The 25,484-nt window shown below is 41.6% G+C and overlaps 1 protein-coding gene across 2 annotated transcripts; it reads right to left on the bottom strand.

Annotated features, from left to right (window-relative positions):
• Nucleotides 1-1,949: 1,949 nt before the first annotated feature.
• GLO1 (glyoxalase I) lies at nucleotides 1,950-14,585 on the bottom strand. Of its 2 annotated transcripts, none has more exons than XM_015422026.1 (6): nucleotides 14,434-14,585; nucleotides 13,206-13,288; nucleotides 9,284-9,424; nucleotides 5,643-5,710; nucleotides 3,738-3,827; nucleotides 1,950-2,583 (listed from the first exon to the last, which is right to left on the bottom strand). In XM_015422026.1, exons 1-6 carry the CDS (start codon nucleotides 14,512-14,514, stop codon nucleotides 2,495-2,497), a joined length of 552 nt encoding a protein of 183 aa, XP_015277512.1. In that variant the 5' UTR covers nucleotides 14,515-14,585; the 3' UTR covers nucleotides 1,950-2,494. The 2 variants fall into 2 exon arrangements, with proteins under 2 accessions (XP_015277512.1, XP_015277519.1); XM_015422033.1 differs by having other exon boundaries at nucleotides 14,406-14,483.
• Between the last annotated feature and the right edge of the window lie 10,899 nt (nucleotides 14,586-25,484).

Here is a 25,484-nt window from a genome sequence, read left to right as displayed (position 1 = left end):
AAAAAAGCAGCAGCAAAGTTGTGAAAAACAGCTGAGAAGTGGCTCAGCTGGGGCTCTTTTGGGCAGTCCCTCTAAACCGGACTGCCCAAGGATCTTGCAAAGCAGCTGATCCTTTGGGGGGGGGGCTCTCCCTGCAGGCTCAGCTGAGGTCTGCTAGGCAGCCCAGTTTAAACCGGACTGCCCAACAGAGCCCACAAAGGAGCTGATCCTGTGGACTCACCCCTTCTGTTATCTCTTATTCCCAGGGGCCACCCTTTACTGGTGCGAGTTTCCCCTCCAAATTTCCTGTTAACCAATCACAGGGTCCAAAGGTGGCTTGGGAAATGTAGACCTGGTAGCTACTCTAGTAGAGGCTTCCCTGGAAGCACTAGGCCTCCCTAGAGTCTATAGGGTAGCACTACTGTAGGCCTAGGATCATGACAACACCGATGTGTTTGGGGGGTATATTTTCGGTTCAGGTAAACCCTAATGCACACCCCTAGTGACTTGGTTATTACCTGGAACCAGCAAGCTATGTTCACATGTGGCCAATAAGTAAAGAATACTCTTTTGAAAAGAAGTTCCACCCCTCCTTCTGCTAGGCCACAATCTCTGCATGTCTCTTTAGCTCCTTTTGTCAGTTATGCCTTGCTGATTTAAGCTAGAGATCCCCAACCTTTTTAAGCCTATGGGTAACTAGGTTTCTGACAGAAGGTGGTGGGCACAACCACAAAATGGCTGGTGTGGGAGGCTGAGCCAACCAAAATGTCAGGGAGCAAGGTTGTGCATAACTCTGATAATAGACCTTCTTTTGCATGTACATATTGAGCTAGTTAAGAAACCCTCATATGATATCATTTGTCTTCATTTTGCAGGTGTCTAACACACTTCAGGAAAAAGTGTTTCTCTTAGCTTGTTGTCTGCTTTAGATGAGCCCTCCTCTCACAAGCCCAGCCATTTTCAACCTGCACTATTTTCTTGTAACGATGACAGTAGGTGCTGAAGGGGCTGGTGATAGTTCACTGCATACATGATGTGTACACAAAGAGATTCTGGCCAGATTTTGATAGGAACATAGATGATTTCTGAAAAGCTACCAAAATATTATTATCTACTTCCACCTGAATTCTAAACATACATTAACATCAGAATGATCCGATGACTTCAGAAGTCTTGAGTAGCATCAATCACTCCCCACTAGGAATAAAATGGAGGAAGGAAGAATTCAAGCCGGAAAGGACAGGCTATGCCATATTAGATAAAATGTTTAGATGTTCCAGTTGACTTGGACCAAACCAGCCATTTTTGCTGATCATAGCACAGTTGCAGTACTTATTCATCAGCTGGTCATTTGTGGGAAGAACAGGAGAGGCTATTCCAGCAACTCTTTGTTGTTTATTTGCATTTTAGCTGCCTTCTGGCAAAAGAATGTCATGTAGAACTTTGCTCTTAAATAAATAATTTTATTTGATGCCACTGTGCATTCCAAAACGAGATCTAAAGTGCTGCTAACAGGGTACCACTAACTGGTTTACAAACCTCAGTTATAACATTCCAGAATTCAACTGTCATTTTAAAGAGGCAGGTAAGAGTTATGCCACAGTAGGTAGTCTAATATTTCAAATGCCTTGATCTAGATTACACCAAGTTCCTGTATTTAACTATATCAAAGTAGAAAATTATATTATGCACACACTTTTTTATACAACCATTATTACCTAGTCCATAAAAGGCAAGACTGGTTGCTCTTAATATTTATACCACACATACAAAGGGATCATGGCAATCCTTGTTCATCTTTAACTGCAGATTACAAATTCTGCCACAGTGTTTTCCTTATATTTTGTGTTGTTGGATTAAAAGCTCTCCACAGCACCTAGTCTAGATAATGGATTCCTACATTGCTAAAAAAATTGGGCTCAGCAGCAATATGGGCTACACTTTTTTTACTCAAACTTATCGCTTCCATAAGAAACTGAAGTACCTGTAAAGTGTTGCAAGAGTAGCTTATCACCATGTACCGAGATCTGAACAAATTCCAGTAAATTCAAATGGAGCTTTGTCCCCATCAAAGGAAAAAGGAACAAGACTTCTGCATTCTATTCTGTCCTCACAAATTTATTTAAGTTTGCTATGTTGTCTTTTCAGCATGTCCAAATAATTTAAATGTATAAATTTTCCTGCCTAATTTTGGACTATGAAAGGCAGTATGACTGTAAAACCCTCCAAATTCAGCAAATCCTGAAAAGGGAACAAGATTTTTGCACAAGTATGTAATAGCACTTCCAGGAGGTATTTATGCTCTTCAGTTACTAACTATGCTAAAACATCTTCAGGATAAGCCAAACAGAAGAACAGGCCAAAAAGGGGGGGGGGGGGCGTGGGATTGCACCATATGGGCTTTAGTGACTATATAAACTTTCTTCTCTTAAATCCAGTACATGCCTCACAGCAGGAGCACATTTTTGTATATTTTCAGTCACTCTTGATGAAAGATCACTGCAATATTTCCAACTTAGATAAGAGTCACCATGTGATTAGGATTCAGGATTTCTATCCAGTAGCCATCAGGATCCTGGATAAAAGCCAGCCCTTTCATTTTACCTACAAAAGACGGAGATATTGTTACAATTCAAGACTTACAACACATTCCAAGCCTCTCAAACAACATTGAGGAGCATCTTTCACAGACTTCTGTAGAAACGGCACACAATTGTGCATTTTTACATTCCTTTGCTGTTCAACTGGAAGATTCAAGATGGCTATCAATTGTAAGAAAACCAAACCCTTCCAAGTAGCCCAGCAAACCTAACCCGTATTCAGAAATGTTAAATGACTGCAACTGTATTGCCTTTACGGGTCACAAGAATCAGAAACATGAATAACTGAATTCTGAGAATCATGATACATTAAAACCATCAGCAGCCAGGTACCTTCATGTATATTGTTTTATTCTACATGATAAATAGTTGTGGGGAGCCTTATACAACACCTCTTAGGCTTTCTGAAGGCAGGTCCCATTTTCAATTGATTCTACAATCTTTGTTCCATGGGGTGAGCACTCAACAATCCTCACACATTGTTGTGTACATACAACCTCGTGTTGCATGCAAGGACCTATGGCACGGGTCCCCAACGTTTTTGAGCCTGTGGGCACATTTGGAATTCTGACATGGCACGGTGGGTGCAGCAACAAAATGGCTGCCACAGAAGGTTAAGCCAGCCACAAAATGATTGCCACAGCTTAACTTCAGTAACGCAGTGCAGATCCTTGTGCTGTAGTGGCAGCTGCTGTCAAAGCAACATTTTTAAAAAATCTGCACAGCCAATCAAATCTCCGATAGTTAATCAGAAGCCTTGCTGGACAAAAGCCCTAGAAACACTTGGCAGGTACCAGAAAAGGTGTCAGCAGGTGCCATGGCACCCACAGGCACCACGTTGGGGAACCCTTACCTATTGGTTGGGATATTTATTAAATGCAGGTTTTAGACAAATACTACAAGACATCTCCAGCTTCTTTAAATAATTCAGTTAGAACAAAGCAACAGCTCTTTACAAATCAAGTTGGTGACTGGGCAAGCACCACAAATCCAATCAGTGGAAATACTGCTCGGGACATTTAAGGCCATTATGACCAGGTGGGTGCTAGGGAAAAGCCCCCCTCCCCATCTCAAGATTCTTTCCTTCAAAACTTTACACTCACACACACAAAACACACCTTGAGGGTTCAGAACCAATAATATATGGCAAAGACTTACCATCATCTGGTTTTTTGACAAATTTTACTCCTAGCTCCTCAAATCGTTTACAAGCTGCATTTACATCAGGGACAGCAATTCCAATGTGACCTGAGCAGCAACAAAGCAATCAAGGACAATGGTATGAACACTGAATATGAGACTCCAGTTTTCTTTCATAAACTATGTTTGTAGCACTGAAAAATGCATTCAACCTATCCCAGTACAAACAGAAAAAAAAACGTAATCCAGAACATTTAAAGGTACATTTTCTGTGGGATCTCAAGGTAAGGAACTAACTTCCCATGGAGAAAAAACTTCTATACTAGTCCCCAAACCTAATGAATGAACAAGCCAGCAGTAAACATTCTGTCTTTTAAAGCAGGATCAGCCAACTTGAACACTCCAACTGGTTTTTCTCCATTACAGAATGAAGTAGAAAAATTGCTCCAAGTTTCATCCATAAGGGCAAAAAAAGAAATGCATCTGTCTTTTTTATCTATTTTGGAACTTTTGCTGGGAAATGGCACGGTTTTAAATAGCATGGGACAACTTGGGGGGAGGGGGGTGTCAATTTTAGCCTCCAAGCTATTACCTGGAAGTTGGCCATCCCTGTTTTAAAGAATCAGCTAACAGAGTGGGAACACTATCATATCTTTTTATTCGGTAATACTGTATTATAGAATACAATGTCATAGTTCTATGCACAGCAGAAATAAAAGTGACCGGAAGAAAAAAATATTGCAAGTTCAATTGTTCCCATTGTAACTGGAAAGAAAGCAGTAACCCACAGCTACACTAGCGAACTGTACCACCACTGCCATTTTTTTTCTCCCAAAAGGATCAGGCATAAAAATGCTAAGCTGTAACAACCCACATCTGGCTAAGCAACAAGTGGTGTGGCAAAAAGAAAACTACCTGGCTTTGTCTCTTCTGTCGCATGGAGATCATGGCCTTTATTAACTAGGGCCTCCTTGTCAAGATACAGAATGTGCTGTCAAAATCTTGTGCCTCATAGCGGGGGGAAAAGATGAACTGGGTTGGTTTAGGTTTCTGAAGTGGTTAAGAATGAGGAGTCGTTTTGCCTCTTTACAGGACATATGGTTTTCTTAAAGGGACCTCAAGGGTCATCTCGTCCAATCCCTGCGCAACACGAAATTCAGAACTACCATCCCGCCTCCCCCAGTGATCACTACTCTATGCCCAGAGGAAGGCAAAAAACCTCCAAGATCCCTGGCCAATCTAGCCTGGAGGAAAATTCCTGCCAGCAAAGTGGCTATCAGTATTATTTATTTATTATTTATTTATTATTCACATTTCTATCCCGCCCTCCCCGGAGGCTCAGGGCGGCTAACGGCGCATACAAAAAAGTAACTTTTCCCCCCACTATAGAGAACAATGGAGGGGATGGGGCAACCTGTTTGGGGGCCCGTAGAATTGGACCCCCCTGGTCCAATGCTCTTGAAAATTGGTTGGTATCTTGGGGAGAGGCTCCAGCAGCTACCCTGCGAGTTTGGAGTCTCTCCCACAAGCCCCCTCCCCTCCAGCCCCCAGAAATATACCCTATGTTTTCACCATTGACTTCAATGGCCCTTAGGATATAATGGGGCTGAAATTGACATTTGGCTAGCGGAAAGACTCCCAAATCGGCTCCTACTGACAAAACTGACATGCGGGAGTCTTACTGCCAGCCAAAATTGATTCTGCCCAATTTGGCCGAATCCGAATGGGCCGAATTCTTTTTTTTTGCACACCCCTGGTATGGTCTACTAAGACCCCTAGATCCTTTTCACATGTGCTACAGCCAAGACAAGTCTCTCCCATCTTATTATTTTAGTCTAAATCACATCATTTACTTAGAGATTTACAGACAACTCTGAAAAGAAAAATTGTGATTGTGACACTCTGACTTTCTTTACAACATACCAAATCCTCGTGGGTCTGAATTGCCATTGTGGTAAGTCTGGTCCTCATCATTTTCTGTGCCCCAGTTGCTGAGAGAAGAAAAGAAGATAAATGAAAGCAAAAGAAAGGGCACATTGATTAACACAGCTTAAAACAAATCAAAGACACTTTACCTTTCAAAACCACAAATATTTAATGAGAGGGGAAGAACAACAAAAAGAGAAAAAATACTCTGGAGAGCAGAAGAAATGAAAATAATATCTACCCAGATGAGTAGGTTGAACCCTAGAGTTCATTTCTACCAGAGCAAGTGTACTGATGTGGAGGCTATTTTTGCTGATTTCCCCCTCCTACTGCAGATCCCCCATATTACACCTAGTGCTCTTCTCACCCCACATTCTCTCTCTCACACACACACACTTAAAGACAGCATTTCCCGAGGACTATGATGGGGAAAGTCTATTCCACTCTGATCACAAATCATAGGTTCCAAACCACAAATAACCAAACAGTTACAGGAGGACAAGCACAGGTAACCAGTTGTTGAAAGCAATATTATTTCTCTACTTTAAACCATGGACATTAATAACCTACTATCTTTATAATAAGCATTTTAAATCAGGATATGTGTCAAAGATAATTATAGGCCCCTGCCACACGGGCAGGAAACTGCAGAGGAGAAGTGTGGCTGTTTGCCCCGGGGCAAACTAACATGCAGTAAAGCGATCAGACCTTCTGTGGAGGTTCCATGGCAAGGGAGAGGTGCCGATCACAACACACGCCTGCGCGCAATGAAGAAGCGCGCGGCGCGGCGAACTGGTTTTCTTTTTTTGTGTACACTACGAATGCGCATGCTCCGTTGGGTGCGTGTGCGCATCCACGGAGACGTGGGGGAAAAAAAACCCTTTTCCGCAAGGGGACATGGGCGGGCGCCGGATGCCACCGGAAACGCGATCAGACGCCCGCCCTTGCCCCGCAGTTTCTGGAAACTAGTACCTCCAAGGTACTAGTTTTTTGCTGCGCTTTTTCGGCAGGAAGCCTCAGTTGTGCCACAGAAGCACTACGCTTCCCAGATGTGCTGGTGAGATCGCGACCGGAAACTCCGCTTGTCTTCCGTATCTCTTGCGTGGCTAATGTTGCGTGTGACCGCAGCCATAGAAAGGCAACAGTTCCCTATGGAAGGTGGATACTGGTAGCTTCTGGTTAATCAATGAAATGTATAACCAAATAACTTTTACATTTTATAATTCCCTTCTACATTTCCTCCTTTTATGAAGGGTACAAGATTTTTTTTAAAAAAACAAACTACTTTAGCCACAAAGGTTTTCTGGAAGAGTAAAACACCCACTTGTTCAATGTGTTTTGGGAGGCTAGGCTACATGCACCTACGGTTTCAGAACTAGAAAATGTGTAGATTGGTAATAAAGTAAAAGCAGTGTGAGTTGCCATACGCAGGGAACAGGAGTTGCCTGTTAACCAAATATGCTGGTTAACAAAGCTTTTACCTGGTGATGAGAGGGCAGCAGTATTGCACAGGTGACAGCCACGCCTAGGGATCTGCAGCCCACTCCACTGCATTGCTACCCTCTCACTGGCACCCCAACTGGTAAGAAAGCCGCAGTGCCAAATGGGGGAGGGGTGCATGAGTGACTCAGGATGGTCCCTTGGTATACCAGTTAGGCAAGCTGTCTGCTTGACCAGGTGCCAGTGAACTAACCTTTTATGTACTGTTTTATACTTGTAATTCAGAGCGCCTTTACTGAATCTATAGAAAGGGAAAACCTTTAAGACCCCTGGTTGAGATATTTTGACTCCACAATACCTTTCTTCTTATCCTTTTAACCAAAATCCAATTTCTGGTGTATTCCTAGTATAGAAGCCACCAGTTGAATACTCTAAGCCTATGGTAGCTGCAGACCACCAGGCTTACACTTACTGTATGTAAAGATGAACAAGCCGTACTTACTAATGCTTACAATAAAGAAACTATGCAGAAAGTCTGCATTTCATTTCTTTCCCTCTACTAACTGAGGCATGGTCTACACATGCAGCAAAATGAAGTGGCAGAGCGGAACGTATCACTTCAGACTGCAGGGGAGTGATAGTTCCTCTACCTACATTAACAATTCTCAATAAGTAAACAACTTGTACAGCAGGTACAGCACTGGAACAGAATGTTTCACCCTTGGGAGCTTTATTTATTTAGTTGCAGAAAAATTTCAAATAACATTGCACTGAAAATATGATATTCTACCTGCAGTCTGAAGTGGTATAGCCCACTCAGAATTCTACCACCTTATTCTGTTGCATTAGTAGACCAGCCCTTCTTGCTACTAGGATGGATGGATGGATGGATGGCCTGAAACCTTATTCTTTCTGTCTCTGCTGGTACTACGCAGTTTGTGCGCCAAAACCAAGGTTCTTATTCACCATTTCCCCACCACTGGTTCTAGTTTGGGGTCAGGATTACTAGGAGAGATAGAAGACATAGCCTCATTCCCAAAGTCAGGAAATCAAAAACCAAGCAGAATTTCAGCATTGCTGTCCTGTATTAAAGGTAAAGGTAAAGGTTCCCTTGCTCGAAAGCCAGTCGAATCCGACTCTAGGGTTGCGGTGCTCATCTCCGTTTCAAAGCCGAAGAGCCAGCGCTGTCCAAAGACGTTTCCGTGGTCATGTGGCCGGCATGACTAAACACCAAGGTGCACAGAACGCTGTCCTGTATTAATCACTCACTAAAAAAACCTCACACAATTTCCTTTATAAAAGCACAAGTAAACCTCAAGTACTGTTTCAGTGACAAAAGGTACAAAGTATTTAAGGTAAGAGCGGATACAGACAGAGCCTTGTTAATTCATAGTGAAGCTCTTACCATAGCTCATAGCCATCTTTTTCTCATGTTCACGCTACGCATCACTTATTTTTTTTAAGTATTAGATGGCAGGGATGTTTTAGATTTATTCTTAGCAGTTATCAAGGACTATCATTGCAGTCAAACCATTCTGGGTAGACTTTAGTTTTCATGCTAGCAACATATGGTGACACACTGACGAAGAACCAAAAGGCACTTTGTTATGATTTGAAACATAAGCTGGAATGAACACTTTATTTTTAATAGCAAGTGACAAGCATATGTTAAATTCAAAAGCACGGCCCATATAATGAGTATTACCTTCAGTGATATTCATTACTCCTTTCATATTTCTTCTCACTTAAGAGTCTAATCTTTCCCAGAAGACTATTTCATTCCTGGGATGTACTTTTACATTTCAAGTACTCAACATATTTTTCCACTTTAATGCCTAACTGATGGTATCCTCCAAATGCAAAAAATTACCTAACTGGTAATAGACTCCCCCTCCCCCAAATGAAATAGTGGGACCAACGTTTATTTTATTTTTTTAAATGAACATTAACAGGACTTATAGGACTCCTCAAAAGTTGCCTTGTCTTCCCTGAAAGTTACTATCCCTGATCCAGGGTATTTCAGCAAATTCAAGGTATGAAAAAGGTACTCTGCTCTCAAGAGACTTGTATAGTAAGGCAGCATTAAACTAATCATAGCTATAATTAAGTTGGGAGGGGGGATCAAGATGGCCAACAATACATAGCTAGAATTCCTCTGTTAAAGAGAAAATATGCAGACAAAGCAATTTAACACTCACTGTGTGAGCTCCATTGTGGCCTTTCTAGAAAAAGTCCAAGCTGTTTTCTCTTTTGCATCTTTTGGAATATCATTTTTATCTTCATAAGCCAGGAAGTAGAGGGAGAATTTCATAGAAGGGAAGTCACACTTCTGGAGTAGTCTAGAAGATAACAGATTGATACAAACTCATGTGGGAAGAGGCAATAGGGCACCACCACATACATTCAAAAATATGAAGTTGCATTCTTATGTCAAAAGATTCTGAACACTCACAGCTGTTCTGCTGTTACTGAAAGCAAAGATAGAAAAACAGTACTTGTGATCACTTACTTTTCAGAGAGGGAGAAATACTGTACTTATTCAAGAAGTATACAGATATTAAAATGCTTATAAAACATAAAAAAGCCAAAAGGTTTGTTGGGAGCAGTGTTTCCTCTAAGCTGAGTTAGTGTGAGCTAGCTCACAGTTTTTTAACCTCCGGCTCACACATTTTTGTCTCAGCTCAGGGAAGATGGCTCCAGAGCTAACTAATTTATGCAGGAGCCAAATCGCTCACTCACAACTTTAATGCCAGTAGTTCGCAAAGTAGAATTTTTGCTCACAAGACTCCACAGCTTAGAGGGAACATTGATTGGGAGCACACAGAACTTGGGTTCATGGATCCCAAACCCAAGTCAAAACTTGGCTAAGGAACTAAACAAGAGGCTGCAGCAGAGGAAAAGGGCTGTAAAGAGGCTTATGTGTCAAAAAGGTGATTTGCTAAGTTGCCATTAAGAACTGAATAAAGCCAGTTACTGAAAAATCCTCTGGTAAATATCTGGAAGAAAAAGAAAAGAGAAGACACTTATGGTTAAACTGGCCCAGGTGTCTTGAGTTGGGGGGCACAGCTAATGCAAAGTCATAACTTAGGGTGCGTTCAGACGCGCCATTTGATCTGGTGTCATGCCAGTTATACACGCGATCACACAGTCAATATCTGCCTCCCATCCCCAGCCATCACTTTCTGGCTCAAATCCCCTTTAAACCGGAGTATTTTGTTACCAGGTCCCCAAGTGGTGTTTTCCTGATTCTCCGTTTCCAGCCGCATTTCCCCCCCTCCGGTGTCGAGCCACTTCCAGTTTAAAACCCCTCCCCGTACGAAAGCTGCCCAAGGCTTCCGCTTTTTGCCCGCCATTTTTAAAAGCGTTGGCAGTGTGCGCATAGACGGGGCTCCACCACCACGTTATTAAAAACAATGTTTAAACGGTGCCTAGTTTTAGCATTTAGACGCGTTCGGGATCTCACAGAGGCCATTTTCAGGGTAAACGTTTAAAGGGAAGTGTTCATTTAAAGTTTAAAGGGAAGTGTTCCTTTAAAGTTTAAAGGGAAGTGTTACAGCAGTCGGGTGGAAATCGCTGTTCTGCGCACGCACAAACATTTTAGTTCTACAGATCTCAGTTTCCAAGCCGAAGAGCCAGCGCTGTCCGAAGACGCTTCTGTGGTCATGTGGCCGACTAAACACCATGTCATGCCGACTAAACACCAAGGCGCACGGAACACTGTTACCTTCCCACTGAAGTGGTACCTATTTATCTACTTGCAATTTCTTGCTTTCGAACTGCTAGGTTGGCAGGAGCTGGAACCAGAGACGAGAGCTCACTCCGTCATGCGGCACCCGGGTCTCGAACAGCTGAACTACCGACCTTCCACAGCCTGCAGTTCAGCGTCTTAACCACTTGCGCCACCGCAGCTCCCTGAGGTGTGGTTAGGAGCTGCTAAAATTATGTATCAGCCTTTGCGTCACACATGCATATGAAACTATGTTTGTCTTGGATGACATGTGGTCAAAACATGAATGGAAAAGATCGTTGCAAGGAGACAGTGTAACTGAACTTTTCACCTAACCATTTAATGTAACTGAAGTATTTTTTTTAAAAAGTGGACCATTAACTTAAAGCAATCCAGAGAGAGAGAAGCAGAGACAAAGATTCCATTCCAAGAAATCAAGCTTGTTTCTATGCTCTCCAGCACAGCAGAAACAAAGATAGGCATAACCGTGGGTGCTAACCTCCTCCTTGCCATCCCTGAGAAGACCAGGCATGCTCTGAAGTGACTAGCTGGCCACCACACAGCTTCCATTAATACTCTTAATCCCCAAGAGTGAGATAACATGACACATCTTGCATGTCTTTACTTGATTATTTGATGTCACTAATGTAATGAATGCACTATTATACTTAGTAAACCGGTCTGATTTGTAAATCTAACTTGATGTGTGTGGTTAGCACTGTAGCCTATTCTGCTGAGCCAAGTGCAATAGGTCTGTAACACCAACATCCTACACAAAGATATAATCTCTGGATGGTGAAGATCTAATATGGGTTACATAATATGTTGCTAACTACAGCACAAAAAATATGCAACAGAGGCCGGTAAAATCTGCACAATTCATTTTGACAGACCAAGTATGAAGCACTTTTTGTTTTAGGGGTTTTTTTGGGGGGGGGACCCTCAACTGTGACATTTTGCTTTCCTAAGGAAAAAAATATATTGTTCCATTTTCCAAATATTGAATGTATGCAAAAAGCTTATCTAAAGGCTTAGCATCTCTCTCTGTTTCATCCTCATAACAATCTTGTGAGATAGGTTAAACTCAATGTCCCAAGTTTAATCAATGAGCTAAGCAGGGATCTGAACCCATCCACGAGACCCCGTGTTGCCTAGCGGTCAGAGGAGGATCTGTGAGTCACAGGTTTGAATCCCCAATCTTCCATGGAAGCTTACATCATGATCTTGAGCTAGTCACACACTCACAAGGGTTGTTATGAGGATAAGATGAAGGAAGAACAATGCAAGCTGCTTTGGGTTCCCATTGGGGACAGAGTATAAATGAAGAAAACATAAATGAAGGTCTTCCCAGTCTGATTCTCTGCTTACTATACCACATGGACTATTCGTGCACACACTCCATAGAGAAACTGGGAACTTCTAAACAAGCATACACAGACCAATTTGTTTGCTCTATGCTGTACCTTTTAAAAGGACACAGTTAAAGGCCAAGGCTGTTTGCCCAGTTTGAAACACAGGCAGATCTATGTGCTACAGCCAGGCCATTCAGCTTGCTCCAAAAGTTCTGCAATAAGAATAGAAATCGTTACTAAATTGCTACTCCCTTCTGCATGGATAATCACAAACCACTCTAGAGCATCAGCATTTTCCTCTTCTTCCCAGCTTCTTTAAATTACTGCTCCTGTTAAATATCATCTTTGCCTTGCACTCAAACAGCAGAATTAATCTTCCAGAAGCAAAGAAATAAAAACAACCCAATGGTGTTTGCAACATAGTTGCATCAAATCCTTACACATCCTATTAGTCATCTTATGATAGTACGTACTTTGTTAATGTCAGGTATGTTACATAAAACTAGTGTTCTCAATTTACACCTATTTGTAAAGACACACACTTGCTAGAGGTACTTCTCAATTAAGGCACTATAACTTCCCACAGAATAATTAATACAATGTAAGAATCATGAGATCATTCTGTGTCAGTCCTCCCACACCAGGATACTGCCTTAGGTCAAATAGCTTAGAGGCACGCTAAATTTCAACTGATCTAGGTAGCACATCTCTTATTCACTTCTCATGACTTGAATGTTTGAAGCCCCTGCAAATTGGAATCCAGAATTTAAGCATTCTCTCATCCTTCCACTGCCATTAGCTGTAGTAAGAAGACTGCAGAATGTGATTTATTAAATCTAGCACCAAAAACCTGCCCAAGATTACTCCAGTCTAAGTCTATGGATTTCAGTGAGCTTAAACTGAAGTAACTCTGCATAGGATTGCAGTGTAATTCATGCAGAAAGAGAGTCCTTTAATTGTCTAATCTTGTACTCTTAGGAAACAAGCAGGTATGATTTTTGGAACAATGTGCCATTACTAATCCAAACCATTGATACTTACGTCATGCCAAGAACTCGAGTATAAAAATCCAGCGACTTCTTAGGATCTTTTATTCTTAACATTGTCTGTTGCAACAGAAAATCCTGCAGAAAGATAATTAGTTATATTCTGGTGTACTATGAAAAAGCCAACATTAGAATATGGGGGTGGGGGGTGGGATTTCACTGAATAATTGAAATAAAGGCCCAAATAATGTCAAAGTCATATGATATTAATGTGATCTTATATGGCTCAATAAACATTTCCATAGAGGAGTAGGACTAGATATGGAACACACAAATATTTGTGTAAATCTACAGGATATGTATTAATATACAATTGCAACAGTATATTGCAGTTGTTTGATTTGTAGATCTGATTGTCAGAATTATAATTTTATATAGGATTACTGTTAAAATATGGCAGCATTCCTACGACTTTCCCCATGTTTACTGGGAAATTATAAGAAACAGTCACAAGAAAGAATAGGGAATGACAAAACAACATATATTATACACCCCAAAAATCGTTTTGCAAGACCACTCAAAAGGAAAATTTAATAAACACGATCCCGAACTGGGAACAAAATGTTTTACTACAGAATGGGATGGGAGTGAGTAATAGAATGGCTTAGAAAAACACTGATGGTTGTTCCATGAAAAGTTAGACAGTATACAAAACTTTTTACTGAAAGATTTTTTTCCTTATTGGAATAGCAAATACTGGATAGTTTTTTTAAAAAAAAAAAACTAGAATCCACTCTCACCGAAGGTACTTTGGCCTGGAATGTAATGAAGTGCCAATTAACAACATGACAGGCTTTTATTTCGTATTAACTAAATTCATCTCTCTCTGGCTTTCTATGCAAAGTAATGAATAAACACGTACACACTCCGAAAAACACCACCCTTGTTAAACAGATATCCAGAGTATACACTGTAACCTACTGAAGCATTCTGGGAGGGATCTGAACCTCCAGGCCGATCGTGTTAAACTGTGGCAAAGGCAAACACGCAAATGAAAGGTGATACCCAAGGAAATTCTTCTGCTTAGCCCGTTCCGAACAGTGTTCCCAATGTATTCCACACTGACCACGGAAACCTCGACAACACCTAACCTAGCTCCATCCACACACCATAGAAAGAAAGAGGGCGCGCCCGCAATAAACCTCGGCAATTTCTTCTGACTTGATTTCCACCAGTGCTTTCCAGTTTTACCCACCGCTCATTTTAAGGTTCCTTCGCTTTACCTTCGTGCTGGGGTCAGGATCCGAGCAGGCACTAAAAGCTGCTTCGTCAGTAAGGCCGTTAACCTCCGGTTGCTCGGACATGTTTAAGTGATACTACCGAACCACTTTCTTCCAAAGCGCTTTCCTTTTCCCAGCTCGGCGTTTTATTGCAACGCAAGAAAGATTACTCAAGCAAAGTAATCTTCAACCAATAGCCACAAGAAATACAAAATTAGGGTGGGCCGTTTTACTGTTCTCCACCAATAATAACATAGTCTCTTGACTGACTCCGTATGCCTACAATTCCCATCATACACTGCTGAACGGCGACTTTATTCCCAGATTGCACCACTGATTTATTTTATTTTATTTTAAAAAAAACAATAGCAGCAAATTTGGCAAAAAACAAGTGTTTCAGAAGTCAAGGTGCAATTTGCTTTTTTAATACAGTGTGATAGCATTTGATTGGGCAACGGAGTACCAGCATCTTGAGAGAAGTACACATGGAGCTTATTACACGTGAATTCAAGATAAGATTCCGAGCAAAGATAACTTGCAACAAAATTGTAAGAAAATATTATGCAAGTGGTTAAAGTGTATCGAACGCTTTAGACATGTTTTGGCTCTCACCAAACTGTACAATAAATGTGTTTGTCTTTAAGGTGCTACAGACCTTTCTTTGATATTTTTTTTAAAAATGCATGGAAATTTTTATCAGTCATTGGATTTTTTTAAAAAAACAAACAAACAAACTCAGTCATGTAAGAAGCCCTCCCTCCCCACGAACGGGCTCAGGGCGGCTCACAAATGGGGCACATGCCAATACATAAAACAGGTTAAAACAGCTTAAAAACAATCATTATAATATTACAAAACTATAAAGTGTTCTAGATGTGTATATATCCCGCCCTCCCTGCAAACAGGCTCAGAAGGTGTAACAACATACCACATACAATCAATACAGTTAAAAATAAAAAAGAACAGTTTTATATCCTCCTCAGTGCCCATCGTGATGGGTATTTGCTAGTTCTTTGGAAAAGTAATTGCCTTAATATGGGTATAACTTGAGGGGGCCACCGGGATTCAAGCCCCTATCACGATTAAAGGTGCCCTGCAATGGGTGATTAGGTAGCATCACCATGTGAGTTACGATTGCCAGCTCCAAGTAGGGAAATACCTGGAGATTTGGGGGTTGGAACCTGGGGAGGGCAGGGTTTGGGGAGGGGAGGGGAGGGACCTCAGCAGGGTACGCGGCCATAGAGTCCACCCTCCAAAGCTGCCATTTTCTCCAGGGGAACTGATCTCTGTCATCTGGAGATCAGTTATAATAACGGGGGAATCTCAAGGCCTCACCTGGAGGATGGCAACCCAGCAGTTCAAAAGCGCCAATTAACATCTGATAAGCGCAAGTAGATAAATGGGAACCTACCTTAGAAGGTAGGGGGCACCCTCCCCCGCTGTGGGGGTCGTTGGAGTGTCGGAGCTTGGCGGACGGCGAAAGCGGCGAGCGGTGAAAGATGGTGTCCGGGTACATCGGAGGCGAAACAGATGGCGGCGGAAAGACGGAGCCAGGATGACACACGAGTGTGGACGGCGCAGGTCGGGCGGAGCCGCGAGGACTGAGCCAAGGCCGCGCCGGAGCATGCCACGCGGCAGAAGGGCCCAACCGATCCGCCGCTGAAAGACCGCCAGGAAGGAGCTAGAAGCCGAAGCCAAAGTCGACGTAGCCAACCCGAGAGAGAAACCCCTCCACTGGGTGCCGGTAGGGATTGTCCCCATCCCCAAAAATTGTGGCCATAGGTTAGGGATAATGAGTAACTGTAGCCACTCAGAGACCCCTTATGGGGTTAGAGCGGGGTAGTAAGTTTAAATAAATAAATAAATAAATAATATGAGTCCATTACGGTACAATCCTAAACAGAGTTACACAGTTCTGATTTCACTAAAGTCAGCCGGGTTAGAAGGGTGCAACTCTATTTCCCATTGCACTTCTAATCTTTTATTCTGCATCTGCTTTCTCCTAGAGTAATCACTAATAAACAGTACAACCTAGATGTGTAAGAGTCTCTTAAAAAGGTAAAGGTTCCCTTGCTCGAAAGCCACTCGAATCTGACTCTAGGGTTGCGGTGCTCATCTCTGTTTCAAAGCCAAAGAGCCAGCACTGTCCGAAGACGTTTCCGTGGTCATGTGGCCAGCATGACTAAACACCAAGGCGCACGGAACGCTTTTACCTTCCCACCGAAGTGGTACCTATTTATCTACTTGCAATTTCTTGCTTTCAAACTGCTAGGTTGGCAGGAGCTGGAACTAGAGATGGGAACTCACTCCATCATGCAGCACCCGGGTCTCGAACTGCCGAACTACTGACCTTCCACAGCCTGCAGTTCAGCGTCTTAACCACTTGAGCCACACACACACACAAAAAGAGTCTCTTACATAGGCATAAAAAAGTCTGAGTCTAGTATCACCTTTAAGACCCACAAAGTTTTATTCAAGGTATAAACTTTTGTGTGCAAGCACATTTCTTCAAATAAGGGGGGGAGGTTTAGTTGCCAGGAAGGGCAACTTAGAGTCAAGATGCATAAGTAGCTGGGCAATTATAGCTGAAATTGGATTAAGGCAGTTGGTAAAATCTGTGAATAGCAGTAAATTAGCATGCAAATACAGGAGTTAAGGGAAGAGGCTGCAAGCCATGATGGGAAGGCAAAGAGGAAAGGCAAGAGGGAATGTGAACATAAGACTCCCCTTCCCATGTTTCCTCACGGGTTCCCCAATTGTTACTTCTAAATGGGTTATTTTAGCTTTCATTTTCATCTTTCTACTCCATTTTCCCTAAACTGAAGCTAAATTGAAGTCTAAATTTTCTCTTGCAATATCGTCATTTTCAAATAAAATATACCACATAAGCCATACAAAAATAATCTTACAGAGCTTCCAGACTGTGTGCAGCTGTTTCAAAGAGTAGTGGGCTACAAAACAAATAATAAGATTAAGATACTTTTAACACGAATTTAGAAATAATTATTTCCTCCAGTGATAAGGACAGCTTGTAGTATGTGAATATATAAGAGGAAGCAGCAGATGAAGTATCATTTGGTCATCGTGAGCCAATGGGGGCGGGATTCTCCCCAGCTTCCAAGAGAGGATTAAGAACCTATTCTAAGACAGTGGGAGCCCTTCCACCACCGGAGCCACAGTTCTGCTAAAGAAACACCTGAGCAAGGAATCACCTTCACACTGGAGCACTTTCATCTGGGATAATATGCAAACCACAAATACTTGTAGCAACACAACTGTGCGTGGTAGCAAAGCCCAACCCCATTTCCAGAGTCACAGAAATAGAACAACTTTGTTGTTTGTTGTTCAGTCGCACAGTCGGGTCCGACTCTTCGCGACCCCATGGACCAGATCATGCCAGGCCTTCCTGTCTTCTGCCGTCCTCTGAAGTTTGCTCAATTTTATGTTTGTTGCATCTATGACACTGTCTAACCATCTCATCCTTTGCCGTCCCCGTCTTCTTTGACCTTCAATCTTTCCCAGCATCAGGGTTTTCTCCAGTGAGTGCTCCCTTCTCATTTGGTGGTGGTAACTAAGGTATCTCAAAAACAATTTTCCTTTTCTTTCTTTAAAAAAGGTTTGGAGTGTCCTTTATAAGCCTTGCTACCCAGCTAGAAATGTAAGTACTTGGGATGTTGATTCACCTTTTGTAAATCCAATCAATTGGTCTAAGGGTGAACAAATGTGTATCTTTTAAGCAACTTTTCCTATAACTGAATATGTGAGCTCCCAAAGTCCTTCAGATACTTATTTATTTATTATTTCTATTTATATCCTGCCTTGCCGAACACGCTGGCTCAAGGCGGCTAACAGGGTTAAAATAATGTACACAATACAGAGACAAAAACAGTTAAAAATACAGACTGTGCTCATTATAATTTTTTTAAGGGAATGGGCACTTAAACATTTCTGTAATGGCATTCCCTGTCACTGTCCTATTTTAGTCACTACATGGTTTTATGTCTCTGCACTTGAAACCAAATATTATTTTTTTGCTATTTGTACGGGAATTAATATTTACAATTAAGTATACTTAATAGGTATACTCTTGCTGATTCTTAGAATCTGTTTGTTCTTGATTTTCCTGACCATAAGAGGTTCAGCTGTTGATATCAAGTTATATGATCAGCTGCCCTTCCCAAACCTAATTCACACCGCCACCCTTTCCATCCCCCTTTCACACTTACATCTTTACCATTAAAACTGCATAGGTGAAGAAATAATAGTTGGTGATGTTTTTCAACCCTCCAAAACACTGGTCTGCTGAGGGGTTCCTCTTCGCCCCATTACCTCCTATAGAGCCCAACAAAATAAAGCAAAACCGTTGTTTTTGAGCTGTTTTTATTGCTTCTTTGACTGTATTCCTTTGGCTTGTGCATACAAGATATACAGTATAGGGCTACAAGTTCTTTCTCCAGATATGGCCCAACTTCTGCTCCTTCTGGGAAACTAAAAAGTCTATACCCTTGATTGCCTGGCAATTAGTGCAGGGCAAGAAGTTGCTGGTACATGTATATAAAATCTTTCCATCCCATTATTGGGTCATCAGATTCTGTGCCCAACTGTCAATTTGAATCTTGCATCCTTTAGAATGTCATGTATCCTTCCACATATAGTTCCATATACAGACTCTGAGTGTGCTTGTTATGAATCCTTCCACCATCTGCAACCGGATTTAATTTTCTCCAGAGCAGGACAGGGAAACTGCTCAGTACTTAGAAGAAGAAGTGAATTCACTGACTCTCCCTAGTGACTCATCTATCTATTTGAAGAAGGTCAGTAGAGGGACTATATTGACATCGGGACGGGGGTGGAATTGACATTTCAAGCCCAACTTTAAACTGGGAGAATCTACTGTCCTTTATATTCTCTGATGCTGATGATTCATTGCTCTTGGTAAAGAAGACAAAATTTAATATGTTACTCATGTTCTATGAGAAAAAGTGGGGTTTGTATCCCTAATAGATTACTAAAGGAATTTGTGGGAGACAGTAAAATAGCTAACATGACTTGGTAGATAACAGAGATTCCAAGAGCTTGATAACAAGAAATATGAACAGAGATAGAGTTGCCATGTATTCAAGGTCCCCACATTTGTGTAGAATAATTTGCATATTATGCAACTAGTTAGCTAAATATACAAACAATTCACATTAGAAGAAGAGATTGGATTTATACCCCGTCCTTCACTTGGCGTCTCAGAGCGGCTTACAAACTCCTTTCCCTTCCCCTCCCCACAACAGACACCCTGTGAGGTGGGTGGGGCTGAGAGAACTCTGACACAAACTGCTCTTTTTCAAGGACAGCTGTGCCAGAGCTTGTGACTGACCCAAGGTCACATCAGCAGGTGCAAGTGGAGGAGTGGGGAATCAAACCTGGTTCTCCCAGATTAGAGTCCGCACACTTAACCACTACACCAAACTTAATTGTTGGGTTATTTACCACTTTTTTGCCCCTCCTCCTATTACTGCTTCAACAAATGGAGGAGGATAATACAAAACATATCTTTAGCTGACTCTTTGCTCATGTCAAGTTTTGTTCAGGCTCTCTGCTGAGGCACCAGCAAATAGTTTACCTGGGAGGGGAAAAAGGATGTAGCAAGACTATGTAACTTACGGTCTCTGATTCTGTTGTTCCAGCAGTGCTTGGCTCTGAAATTAATATGCAAGTAGAAGTTACCATGTTCCTGTTTTTTGCCCAAGTATTGAGCCCTTGACATAAATACTAAACTTACTTACACATACCTTCGTTTGTAGGGTTTGGTAGATATGAAAGGTGCTCATAGTCAGCTGAAATAAGATTTGGGTTCCTGTTCAGTGCACAGGTACCTCTTATGATGTTATTATTGGTGTTTTATTGTACTAACACATGGTTTTGTAAACTGTAGGATTCAAAATGGAGGAAGCACCAGCCAATAAAGAACCAGATGCAGCTGAGTCTGCTGCTGTCCAAGACAATGCTCCTGAGCCTAGTGAGCCCCCAGATACAGCCCCTGCACCAGAGTATGCCCAGCAAGACCAGGCTCCACCAGCAGATGCTGAACAGGGTGCTATTCCACCAGAGATTACAGCTCCACTGGGTGAAGACACTGCAGGAAGTTCTGAACGTTCTCGATTTAGGCCCTCTCCCCGTACAGCCATAGAAAGCACTGGCCGCAGATCATCTAAATTCCGTCGGAGTACCAGTGGAGTTCAATCCCTGCAGGAAACTCTGAAAGAAAAACAGGTTTGTAATTGTGGCAGTTTTTGTAGGGGAAAATCCTTAACTTTCATTGAAGTTCGAGCACATCCTTATGAAACAACTTTGTGGTGCGCTCCATATACTCAATTCTCCCGTTGTGCCCCCCCCCCCCCCCCCGGCTAACAATGGACAAATGGTTATGGGTACTCTCATTATGACTTTTTTATGGTGGTTGTAAAGAAAGCACCAAATGTTAGCTGAGTTCAATTTTCAAGAGAGAAATAAAGATTGGGGAGACCTGAAGGGCTATATTATACTGACATTGTTCTGTACTCAGCATAGGGCTGCATGTTGTGCAGTTCTAATCCAGATAATTCCTTACACAGAGCATGGGACTAGTATCAACCCAGTCCTAATGGGTGGAATGCAAAAGCAGGAAACTGGTTCTCTCCACTTGCCCCTGAAGTTCTGTTGTGTGTATTAAGTGCCGTCAAGTCACTTCTCACTTATGACAACAGTATGAATTAATGACCTTCAAAATGTCCTATCATTAAGAGCCTTGCTCAGGTCTTGCAAACTGAAGGCCATAGCTTTATTGAGTCAATCCATCTCATGTTGGCCTCCTCTTTTCCTGCTGCCTTCAACTTTTCCTAACATTATTGTTTTCCCAGTGACTCTTGTCTTCTCATAATGTGACCAAAGTACAATAGCCTCAGTTTAGTCATTTTAGCTTCTAGGAAGAATTTAGGCTTGTTTTGAACTAGAAGCCTCTTATTTGGCTTTTTGGTGGTCCATGTTACCTGTCAAACTCTTCTCCAACTCCACATTTCAGATTAATCAACTTTTTTCCTGTCACTTGTCTTCATTGTCCAGCTTTCACACCCATCCATAGTAGTGGGGACTGTTATGGTATGAATTATCTGGAGCTTTGGCCAATGACACATCTTTACACTTAGGAATCTTTTCTAGTTATTTCATGGCTGCCCTTCCCAGCCTCAGTCTCCTGATTTCTTGGTTGCAGTCCCTGTTTTGATTGATGATTGCACCAAGGAATAGAAAATCTTTAACACTTTCAATTTGTTCATCATTGACCTTAAAGTTGTGTAATTCCCCAGCTGTCGTTACTTTTGTCTTCTTGATGTTCAGCTATAATCCTGCTTTGAACTTACTGCTTTTAACCTTCATCAGTAGTTGTTTCAGGTATTCACTATTCCATTGTACTTGCCCAAACATCAAGCAAAATATCTCAAACTGCTTCATATTGTGCTTCAGTGCCATCTTGTCTTAACACCATGGATCCATAAACACTTCAAAAGTTCTACACAAGAGACCTTGAGCAATTCCCCTTTGCATTTGTTCTGAAAATTTTTGCTTCAGTTCACCGGTTGTTAGGACTGAGTCTCTGTCAAAGTAAACTTCACAATACTATGTGTGTGCCTTTGACAATGTACATTACATTGTTATTGGTATTATTTTCTCTCCTATGATCCATTTCCACACTGTTTCATATATCAAAGCTTTCTTAAAGGAAAGATCAGGTTTTTTTTAGGGTGCAGCCATAAATATCATTATTTTCAATATTTTAAACATTCTGGTGGAAATTGAAGAGGCTTGAAAGACCTATGTTATCTTAAAATATACTGGCAAGGCACTCCTAGACACTTGATGGATTTATCAAAAGTCTCCACCCATCCTAACATCACCCCCAGTGCCTCTGCTGTATACCCTTTTCATCAATTGGCATTTATCTCCTCACATGTTAGGTTGACTTGGGGCTTTACAGTTTGTGGAACTTCAGACATAACATGAAATCACGGTTTAACTGAACTAACCATAATTAATGAATCTACACCACCACACTAACTATGGCTAGTTTGGACACCTCAGAGAAAGATCTGAAGCCAGGATATGAAGCTGGTTTGTTAACCCCATTTAGTCTTTACTGTGTTACATAGAAACACAATACCCTGGTTTAAGCCTGGTTTGTTTCCCACCAACACTCCATACTTGTCTTTCCTTCAGAGTTGCCTAGCAAGAATGGCTCAAAAACAAAACTGTTCTTGCTATCAGGTGACTCTCACTCATGGCCAGATCCTACACACACCTGTAAGTCTGCCTGGCAACAGACTCTTCTCTCCACCTCCACTTCTGCTCTCTTAAAGACACAACGAGGTGGCAAGTTCCTTCCATGCATCCCTGTGGTTGAGGGAAAGCAACAACAGTGGAGTGCTGGCTATCTTAACTGGCTGGAAGACAGTGGTTTACACAAACATTCACAGCCACAGTTCTTCCTGCTTGATACTTGCTTTCTCTATTCAGTAAAATACATATTCAAGGTAGACAAAAGGAGGTACTTTTTTACTCAACAAGTACTTAAATTGTGAAATTTATCACTAGTGGACATAGTAAACACTGTAAGCATATATGGCTTTAAAGGAGATCAGACAGATTCATGGAGGATAGGTCCATCAATGGCTAATGGCTATGAGTCATGGAAACCTCCATATTCAGAGCCAGCAAACCTCTGAAACTCAGTGCTAGGAGAGAGCATCGGGGAAAAGCCTTGGCCTGTACTCTCTTAGAAACATTAGCTTAACAACTTATCCAGGTAAAATGATGGAAAGCATTATTAAATATAAAATTGTCAAGCATATAGAAGGGCAAGCCCTGCTGAATAAAAACCAACTTGGCTTCTGCAAAGGGAAGTCCTATCTCACTAACCTTTTATTCTTTGGAAGTGTCAATAAACATCTGGGCAGGAATGAGCCAGTTAACATTGTTTATTTGGATTCCTAGAAGGCTTTTGACAAAGTCTCTCACCAAAGACTCTTGAGCAAACATCAGAGTCATGGTTAAATGGACAAGTCCTCTTATTGCCTAAAAAAAGAAAGGAAGCAGAGACTAGGAATAAATGGTCAGTTCTCACAATGAAGGGATGTGAACAATGTGGTCTGTAATGATTCCATGTTTTGGTGTGTGTGTTCCTTTAAATGTTTAGTTTGACTGCAGTACTGTAAAGAGAGTGATAGAGGGAGACAAGTGTATTTTGATTAGCTGATGACTGAGAGTATGGGAGGAGATGTTCTGAGAGGAATCTATGTGTGTGTTTTGGAAGATTCTGTGTGTGAAGTTTGAAGAGAGAACATAGTCTGTTGGACTATGGAATTTTGAGTTTAGTCTGTGTGACTAGAGAGTTGATTCTTTTCAGTGTGAATAAAACAAAGAGTCTAGTGTGGCTATATATATGAGAGAGAGAGAGTATGCTGAAAGTATAAGCCTGTCAGAGGGGAGTTTGGAGTTTGAGAGACTGTTTGTGGCACCAAGTTTGCCAGTTCCTTTCTTCAGCAACTATTCAAAATAACCAGAAACCTATTTTGTTCTTTATTAAATAAATCAATTTTTGTTTAAACTTATCCCAGAAATCAGTACAGTACTTCCTCAGGGCCACATAGTCCTCTGAAGTGCCCAGACCCTAGGTCATACTACAAAAAAAGAGAGATTTGGAATTTTAAAATTCCTAGTGACAGCATAAAACTACCAAGTTTATGTACTCAGAGAGTGTTTAAAGGTAAAACCGTTTCCCCTATAAGCAAGGACGTCACATGGTCCCTCACGTATTTGTATTGGGACTGGTGTTTTTCAGTGTGTTCATAAATGACATGGAATTAAGAGTAAGTAGTGAGATGGCCAAGTTTGCAGATGATACTAAATTATTTATGGTGGTTAAGACAAAAACAGGTTGTAAAGAGCTCCAAAAAGGATCTCATCAAACTGGGGGAATGAGCATTAAAATGCCAAATGAGATATAATATAAGCAAGTGTAAAGTGATGCATACTGGGGCAAATAATCCCAACTTCACATATATACTGATGAGATCTGAGCTGGCAGCAACAGACCAAGATAGGGTCCTTGGGGTGGGGATAGCTCAATAAAAATGTCAACCCAGTTTGAGGCTGCTGGGAAAAGAGCAAATTCCATGCTGGTCATAATTAATTAAAACTGCCACTATCAGTATCCAGGTGAGAACACACTTGGAATATTGTGTGCAGTTCTGGTCACCTCACCTGAAAAAATATATTATCGAGCTTGAAAAGGTACAGCAACCAAAATATTCAGAGGGCTAGAGAAGCTGTCCTATGAGGACTGGTTATAACATGTAGGGCTGTTTAGCCTAGAAAAATTGTGAGTAAGGGGAGACATAGCAGAGGTAAACTTGTTCTTCATTCCGGTATGGGTTTGGGGAGGGGGGAATTCAGAGAAGGAGAATAATTGAAAGATTATCTGATATACAGTAAAGGAAGTATAGCATTGGTTTCAAGTTTTGTATTTCTGAGGGACCACCTCTCCCCATATGTGCCCCATCATTTACTGGGATGTCCGCTTAGCCTTGAACAGGCTCCTGCCTGAGATCAGGGCTCTGCAGAACCTGTTACAGTTCTGCAGGTCCTGTAAAATGGAGCTGTTCCACCTGGCCTTTGGTTGAGGTGGCGGGCACCCAATTATTAGGCCTCCCCTGCTGAAGCTCTCCAACTATATATGGCCCATATTGATAAGATCTCCACTGTCCTTTGGTTTATAGCCTAGTAGCCTCCAGCCTTTTGGGATTGCTGTACTTCCCTGATTTATTGTGCTACCTGCTTTTAATTGTTTTAATTATTTATTATTATAACTCTTTTAATGGTTTTGTAACATTAGTGTTGTGACCGCCCTGAGCCTGCTTGTGGGGAGGGCGGGATGTAAATAGAAACAAACAAACAAATATTTAAACATGTAATTGTAACATCACTCTTTTAAATACACTTTTTCTGCTTTGCAGGCACGATACAAAGAAGCA

This window comes from Gekko japonicus, unplaced genomic scaffold (genome assembly GCF_001447785.1).
Source record: "Gekko japonicus isolate JY-2015 unplaced genomic scaffold, Gekko_japonicus_V1.1 scaffold960, whole genome shotgun sequence".
Taxonomy (NCBI): Eukaryota; Metazoa; Chordata; class Lepidosauria; order Squamata; family Gekkonidae; genus Gekko; species Gekko japonicus.
This window is presented reverse-complemented; position numbering and strand designations above follow the sequence as displayed.